This window comes from Camelina sativa, chromosome 14, assembly GCF_000633955.1.
Source record: "Camelina sativa cultivar DH55 chromosome 14, Cs, whole genome shotgun sequence".
Classification (NCBI taxonomy): domain Eukaryota; kingdom Viridiplantae; phylum Streptophyta; class Magnoliopsida; order Brassicales; family Brassicaceae; genus Camelina; species Camelina sativa.
The window spans coordinates 11,870,548-11,878,780 of NC_025698.1; the positions used below are offsets into that span (position 1 = coordinate 11,870,548).

Genomic DNA, 8,233 nt, shown 5'->3' on the forward strand with positions numbered 1-8,233 from the left:
CCACGGTATGATCAAAATTCTACACTCGGATGGGAAACTATTAGATAGATGCATGTCTTGGACTTCGACAAGCTGTGTCTAGTGACCACCTGTGTGTCTCAGTCTCACTTATACATTACTCAACAATATTCATATTCATATACAAAAGAATATTTCATTAATGAATGTATTGGCTACGTTTCATAAATAAGATATGAGATTTGTATGAGAAGGCCCAACTGAAGCCCATAAATATATCCAGCGGATGGGGTATATAATGATAATAATCGCCAAAAAAAAGAAAAAGAAAAAAGCATTCACGACCACGACGACGAGGAGGAAGAGAAGGATATGACGACGGAGAACAGCTACACTGCGCATGTGGAATATTGGCGTCAAGCGGAGGAATCCGAAGTAATAATTCTTTCATCTTATTAATAATTAAGAGAGAAGTTATCTATGATTAATTGTGATTTGTTCCTTTTTTTTACAAAATTTTAGCCCTAAACCTCATCCTAGTTCGTTTCTAGGGTTGTAGTTAATGGACTGATATAGTATAGATGTACTATTTTAACTTTGCTGATTGGTATTTCTCTATAGGGATTCGATATAGAGAATATTTCACTACCATCATCTATGGATGGAATTATGATCACTGCTGGACTGCTTGCCTGCGACTGTAAAGGATGGTATCCTCGTATTTTGACGAACCTTTATGCTAAGTTGGGGCTTCATCGCTACAATCTGTTGGAGGTATATATTTATATATTTAAACTCCTCCTCAGCTGGTTGGTACATTATTTTATATACACTAAATATTCAAATTGATTCCATTAATTTTCTATCTTCATATCTGTCAGGGAACTAACTACCAGTTCGATTCCCTAGTAAAATTCAACATGTTACAGAACTTTGTGTCCTCTTACTACATGACTTGCTTGCACACGATTCAGTTGCTTGCCCATCGGGTAAAACCTTTCAGGTTCGCGTTGATGAAGGAAAATGTGGCACTTTGGATATAGCATGCTCCGTTGCTAGACCTAAAGGCGAAGGTGACTTGTCGTGCATTTATATGTGTTATTTTTAAGAAAAGTCTAGCCTAATTTGTAAATAAAATCTGACTTATCATTAACAAATGTTGCACAGAGACCACCAAGAAGCCCTTCATACCTCACTTTCATGGTGGAGCATCCGCTGCTGGTATCTTCAAAGGAGAATTGCCTGATTGGCCCTCCGATGATGCTTTGAAAGACCAAAAACGATTTTACTTGGTAAGATCCTCTATATATTAATCACGCACGACACTACATTAATTTGTTTTGCTCATGCATGATCCGTTAAGCTAGCTAGCGCAGCAGTGATATGTGTTATTGTTGCCCTTGCGCATGCACGTGAAGGAATCAGAGTGGCAAGCCAATGATTGGATTTCTGTGTATTTGGAACTTGTAGTTTATGTAAATGATAGGCTCATCTCTAAAGTAAGTTTTACATGTCAATAATGATATATCACCACGAGTGTCACTGCTGCTAATTATCATAATAATGAAATCCAATCCAAAATTGTAGATGCATCAGATGACAGAAGTTCTGTCCCAGTTGGAGATTGTGAAAGTCGCGATAGAAACTGCTACTGGAGATGTGGAGCCGCCGAATGAGAGACTCAAAGCCAAAAGTGCAAATGTCTACATAATGTTTAAAGGCTTGGCAGAGCCCCGAGCCNAGATGATAGAAGTTCTCTCCCAGTTGGAGATTGTGAAAGTCGCGATAGAAACTGCTACTGGAGATGTGGAGCCGCCGAATGAGAGACTCAACGCCAAAAGTGCATATGTCTACATAGTGTTTAAAGGCTTGGCAGAGCCCCGAGCCTTTCGCCGGGTTTTTGAGATTGGTGTGGATATTGAACGCAATACTATAGTTAGAAGAGTCATAGATGAGCATACAGGATACTTGAGTCTCGTTGGTAAGATTTGTGGCGGTCAATCTACCAAAAAGCGGAGTAGAAGCCCATAGTTGTGAAAAGCGAGTGAGCTTTAGTTAGGCTAGGCTGTGCGCATTTTAGCTGGTTTTTGTTTATAAAAGTGTGTACTGTCTTTTGTTCTTGTTTTTAATACAATAAGGTGATCTAATAGTACACATTCAGTTGGCTTTCCTTTTCATTTCTCATTCTAATCCTAAACTAATCTCTATATCTCAACACATCAACATTAGAATATCTATGAAGAGCTAATGACAAGGACAAAGTGAAAACCCAAAGAGATTCCATCGAGATTTAATTTGTTTGCCAACAAAAAGCTTGTACGGGCGGAAAGAAAATATTAGATGAACTATTTCAGATAGAAACAGATTGCACACTGAGACCGAAAAGACTTGAACATACTCACTCTGAGATAGAAGGAACGCGGGATGACAACTTCACTTGAGTAGCCAATGCCATCGCTTTTGTCCTCATATCTGAGTTATGGCAAGTAATAGCATCCTCGATAACGTCATTTAAATCAAATCCCGTTACCTGCTCAAGGCAGTTAACTAGTCATTGCACGCTATTTCTTAAGTCAAAAGAGAAATCCCAAAATCCAAGAGCATTTGCATAGTTAAAAATGGAGCAAATACATTGTTAGGATTGGTATTATAATTCTCACCGTTATTGGATCTTCAGTACCATTGTTAACCAACAGATCACCATATTCCCCAATGCACCATATCACCCATGGCTCAAGGGTCTCCTGGTGGAAACCTCAAAAAAAAAAACCAATATTACCAAGGATTCTACTAATTGAGGACTGAAATCAATTTAACATAAGAAAAGCAAGAGCTACCTGTTCAGAATGTGTTGATGATAAATCAATAGGTGGTGTGCTGTTTTGTGCCGGAGGAGTTCTAATTGATGGAATATCCAGTACCAGTTCTGAGACGGTTTTTGGAGCCTGGTTTGCACCTGAAACATTGCATTAAAATAAGGGAAGGCTAAACATGAAGCCCATGAAACCTGCGAGAGCTAAGGTTAGAGCTTGACAATAAAAGGATGCTTAGGTCTCAAGGTAGAGGAAAAGAGTGCCGTAAAAGACGCAGCACAAGAGACGTAAGAGTAACAGAGAGAACTTGAGAGAGACAATAAGAAGCAACCTAGAGTTAAGAATCAAAGAGTTCAAGTCTTTATCTAGTGAAGTTTGTGGGAAGAGTCCCACACGAGACGTACTGGTCAGAGGCCGGGAACTTGTTAAATTGCTTTTGTCAAAGTTCTAGCTTAAAGTAATCAAATGTTCGCACCTATAAAAAACTTAACAAGTGATATATTCAGCGATAGTCATTTTAATCAGGACCACTTGCATTCCATCATGTTATATCGTACACAGTCACATATTCAAAGGGACAGTCTTTCATATACAAAATGAGAATTTACTTACCTAATAGAATAGTTTTTGTTACACACTTTCGTTTTATGATATCTATTTTCCAATGGATGTTTTAGTGACAGGAATTAAAGTTGGTTATCAAAAAAAAAGAAGAGCATTTTCAGATATATTCATTTCAGTCAAAACCACTTGCATTGCATCAAATATACCCATTGATTAACATATATAATATAGTAAAAATATATTTCCATCTTAAAAAGTAATAAGCGGAATCAATTGCGTAAGGTTCGAGTTGCTTACGAAATTAAGCAGATGAGTTAAATTATAGCTCTAGCTGCATGATTCACATATACAATGTATATCATCTTACCTACGTAGGTAATTAATTGCTTTAATTTATCAGATTCATGATGTTGTATAATGAGTCATAAACAAGTCACCACAAGCTAATGTATTGCCATTTTGAAATTACGAAATTTGTTGACCACAAAGTCTTATTTCCAACGGAACAATCACTTTCAATGTTAACCAAAGAATTTTGTTTTTTCAATATATATATATATATATATATATAATTTTAAATTATATCTAGCCTAGACTCCCTTTAGTAACCTAAATATAGTATATTCATAAGTAAATTAATTAACACCATTTGAGATTTGGTTTTTACTTTCATCACTACGTTTTCATCTGTTCTCTCATAGTAATTACTTTAAATTGTTTCTCAAAAAGGGTAACAAATTTTTTAAATCAGTTACGTATAAGTATAACACATTAACACGCTTTGGTTAGTTCAAGTCAAAGACACTTTAAAGAAATGAGTAAAAAGTTAAGTTTTGGTGTTGACAGCTGTAAAGATTAATTTATCTACTGTAAAGATAATTTATCTACTGTAAATCCATCAACTCTTCCTCCACATCGGTTTATACGTATTCACATTCTCATTTCTTTTTTCGAAAGGTTTTTATAATAATTGCTTGGTTGGAGGTAATTGAGATTTGATACATTACGCATATGAAAATCAATAAGCAGAATTATTTTATTTTTATTTTTTGTCAAAGGAAAACTTAGGCTGGACATTCGGTTAACCCTTCGGTTTCAGTTCGGTGTTCAGTTTCGGTTAGTTTGGATATAAAAATATAATAATCATTGGATATTTTAAAAATTTTGGTTCGGTTTGGTTTCTTTCGGTTCGGTTAGTTGAAAAGATAACTATAACTAACATAAATTATATTGAAATTAACTAATATAAACCTATATAACCAAAAGTAACCGAATATAACCGAAATTAACCAAAAATACATTACAAAAATATAAAAAGGAAAAAAAATATTGATCCGATTTTACAAAATAGTATTTAACTTTGTAAATTTAAAATAATAACATTTAAATATATTGATTATTTAAAATATTTAATTGTTTTGAGTGTAAAAATATATAATATTATAATTTAATATTTTAAGTTTATTTTATAATGTTGCATAATATCAAGTATATTATTTTGGATATATTCTAGATTTTTGGATATTTCGGTTAACCATTTAATTTTCGGTTCGGTTCAGTTTGGTTTCGGTTAATTTGGATATAGAATTTTACTAACCATTCGGTTATTTAAAGAACTTCGGTTCGGTTTTGGTTTGATTTTTTTAGTTCGGTTCGATCAGTTCTTTGGCTACCGGTTATTTTACCTAGCCCTAGGAAAACCAATAATTACTCTCTTTTTTTTCTTTATTATTATTGTTTCTGCATGTTTTGTTTATACACTACGTACGGTAGTTAATTGAGTGGAGGAAAATGCAAAACCTTTAATTTGGTTCAATATGGAAATATTCCCTCTGGTGAAAAAGAAGATTGGTAAGTGGCGTTGGGTAAAAAACTTGTAATTGTGATTTTCATAGAAATCTCTTCTTCTTTTTTATTTATTTTATTTATTTTTTTGATAAAATTTTCATAAAATTCTTAATATAGAAACACCTTCGTCGAGAAGATGATCATCAAACCGACAAAAGATATATACATTTTTGGCACCTATTTACTAGTATATAACATGCATGTATTGTGATTGATCGAGATAAACTATCTACATTTAATTTTCTTCTTCCAAAGGTTTAGTAACAAAAAAAAAATTGCTTTTCCTTTTTCTTCATCTTTTAGTCTCTAATTAACAAAATGGATGCCGCAGGGCAGATGAAGTGATCGCAAACTTCGAAGGAAACACAGACTGTCAAACGTCAGGCGTAAGCAGTTGTTAAACTACAGTGGTGGTGACAGTGGTGTGCACAGCAATGAGGTAAACTTGGCAGATTTGGCGGTGGATACGGACCCTTTGACTTTCCTTGAAGACTTGGAGACCAGGCTGAAACTCTCTCGCCTTCACATGTAAGTCATGCAAATTTAATTTAATTGACTATGTGTTGTTTTAGATGTTTTTAACTTTTAAATACATAGCAATGCATGCGGTGTATATACTATGAGAGAATTTTGCCACACTACACCACATGCTAATGTATTTTTAGCATTTCCATTTTGAAGTTAAGAAATTTGATGAACACAAAGTCTCATTTCCAAGGGAACAATCACTTTCACTATTATTGACCTCAAATGCTCAATCCATAGATTTTTTTTTGTTTTTTTTTTTGTTTTAATTATATCTAGAAATAAATATATTCATAATAAATTAATTAACACCATTTGATATTTTGTTTTACTTTCATCACTACATTCTCATCTGTTCTATCATAATTATTACTTTAAATTGTTTCTCGGAAAAGGTAAAAAATACTTTAAATCAGTTACGTAACACGCTTTGGTTAGTTCAAGTGTTAAGAATACTTTATAGCTTATAGTAATGACTAATGAGTTCTAAACCTTAGTTTTTATACAAAGGATACTCTATTAATCCTTTGTATTTTATTATATAAACCTTAGTTTTTAAAGTTAACTGTCATTGGCTAATAAACATTATTCTGATGCTATGAAGGCAATACCTCGAAAGGTAGCAGCTGTAACTGTACAGTATCTCTTTGAATTCACTGCTTATGTATTAGGTTTTAAGATTCTTTTCATCTCTCTTTAGCCGTTACAAATATTATGGATTTTAGTGATAATGATGCCTAGGTTTTGTTATTTAACTTGATGAAGATTGTACAGAAACCCAAATCGGTTTCTACCATTGGAGGCATCAAATTTTAATTAATAGTTAAGAGTTACAACATGATGGAATGCAAGTGGTCCTGATTAAAATGAATATCACTGAATATATCACTTGTTGAGTTTTTTATAGGTGCGGAACATTTGATTACTTTAAGCTAGAACTTTGACACAAGAAATTTAACAAGTTCCCGGCCTCTAACCGGTACGTATCCTGTGGGACTCTTCCCACAAACTTCACTAGATAAAGACTTGAACTCTCTTTGATTATTAACTCTCGGTTGCTTCTTATTGTCGATCGCTCTCAAGTTCTCTCTGTTAATCTTACGTCTCTTGTGCTGCGTTTTTACGGCACTCTTTTCCTCTACCTTGAGACCTAAGCATCCTTTTATTGTCAAGCCCTAACCTTAGCTCTCGCAGGTTTCATGGGCTTTACATTTATTTTATCCAACTTCAACCTGAGGGAAAACCTTTTAGTATTTTAGGCCTGAAAATAGAAGACACTGAAGTCCATAAAGTTATATAATTTCGGTGAAATTATATAACTTTATTCATATGCATGCGTTTTCTAACTTACTCGAGTAACAAATTTTAATTTTCATAATTAAACCATCAATTAATCCAACAATGATATGCAAATCAATATATTATTCATCTTGAAGCCGTACCAGTTTGTATACCTCAAAATTTGAAACGTAAATAAAGATACTCAAATAAAACTTAGACACATATGATGCACTTGATGTAAAAAAGTTTTTTTTTTTTTGAATAAATTTTACATATTATTCAAAAATAACTTAGACAGACACATTTTATAGGTTTCATTTACAATGGCAAGCCTTGCACAGTGAAACTACGTACTCATGAAATGACTAAGTGCATCAATAGATTAATGGTTTTTATTGACATGAAATCTAACACCTTGATTATGTTTTCTAATGCCTAGACGTAAATAACGTCATTATATCTTACGAACCTTTTCTGATTTGTCCGATCATTGCCTAAATACATTAATTACTCTACGTTCCTTTGCAATGAATCTGCATGGCTCTCTTTTTTCCTCTAATAGAAACTTACTTCGTCGGCAGTATCAATCGAACCACATGTTTTTTTCATTCTTTAAATCATTTAATTCTAATTTAAGACATTTTTTCTCAAAGTATAATGAGAAGAATATAAACAAGTGATATATAAGATCATCACTCTGGTCGAAGCACAAAATATATATAGTATTAGTCTCGCAACATTTCGGTATGGATTCAAATAATTAATTAGAATAGAATATAATCTAATTTTGGATCGAGGAAGAGAAGAATATGACTCTTGAGAGACAAGTTCTTCGATCTCCACTCTTTCGTATTTACCATTACCCTCACTTCTTCAAATGATACTCGAACCAAGTATATAAAATGCTATTTGATTATTAAAACATTTTCAAATTTTTGTTACTTTCAAATCTATGAAATTATACTGTGATCAGTTTCATAGAAGAGTAAAATAAAACATTGATTGTCCCTTATATTAGTAAAAAAACGTATGTACGTGCGGTTTGCTAATATAAGCCATTTGGTCCAAAAAGTCTTGCATGTAGCGGTCTAGATTTGTCCAGAGTTTCTTATGTAGTGGAGATTCGCCCCTATTCAAGTAATGAGTTGCATTATCATCCACGTGTCTCGTTAATTCATTTAATCGAATGCAGATTAGTTGAACACTTTTACGAAAATTTCATAATCATCAATCCAACAATAATA

At 33.3% G+C, this 8,233-nt stretch overlaps 1 protein-coding gene across 1 annotated transcript; it reads right to left on the reverse strand.

The window, feature by feature from the left end:
• Positions 2,218–3,545, reverse strand: LOC104743491 (AP-1 complex subunit gamma-1-like). Its single transcript, XM_010464563.2, has 4 exons — positions 3,542–3,545; positions 2,796–2,914; positions 2,619–2,702; positions 2,218–2,488 (listed from the first exon to the last, which is right to left on the reverse strand). The coding sequence occupies exons 1-4, from the start codon at positions 3,543–3,545 to the stop codon at positions 2,357–2,359; spliced, it is 339 nt and encodes a 112-aa protein (XP_010462865.1). The 3' UTR covers positions 2,218–2,356.

What these genes read in the sequence shown, in the direction of transcription:
- LOC104743491 (XM_010464563.2), bottom strand. An exon ending in CATCAACACATTCTGAACAG is followed by an intron (nt 2,703 to 2,795) that starts GTAGCTCTTGCT and finishes GGTTTCCACCAG; the next exon opens with GAGACCCTTGAGCCATGGGT. An exon ending in GTACTGAAGATCCAATAACG is followed by an intron (nt 2,489 to 2,618) that starts GTGAGAATTATA and finishes TGCCTTGAGCAG; the next exon opens with GTAACGGGATTTGATTTAAA.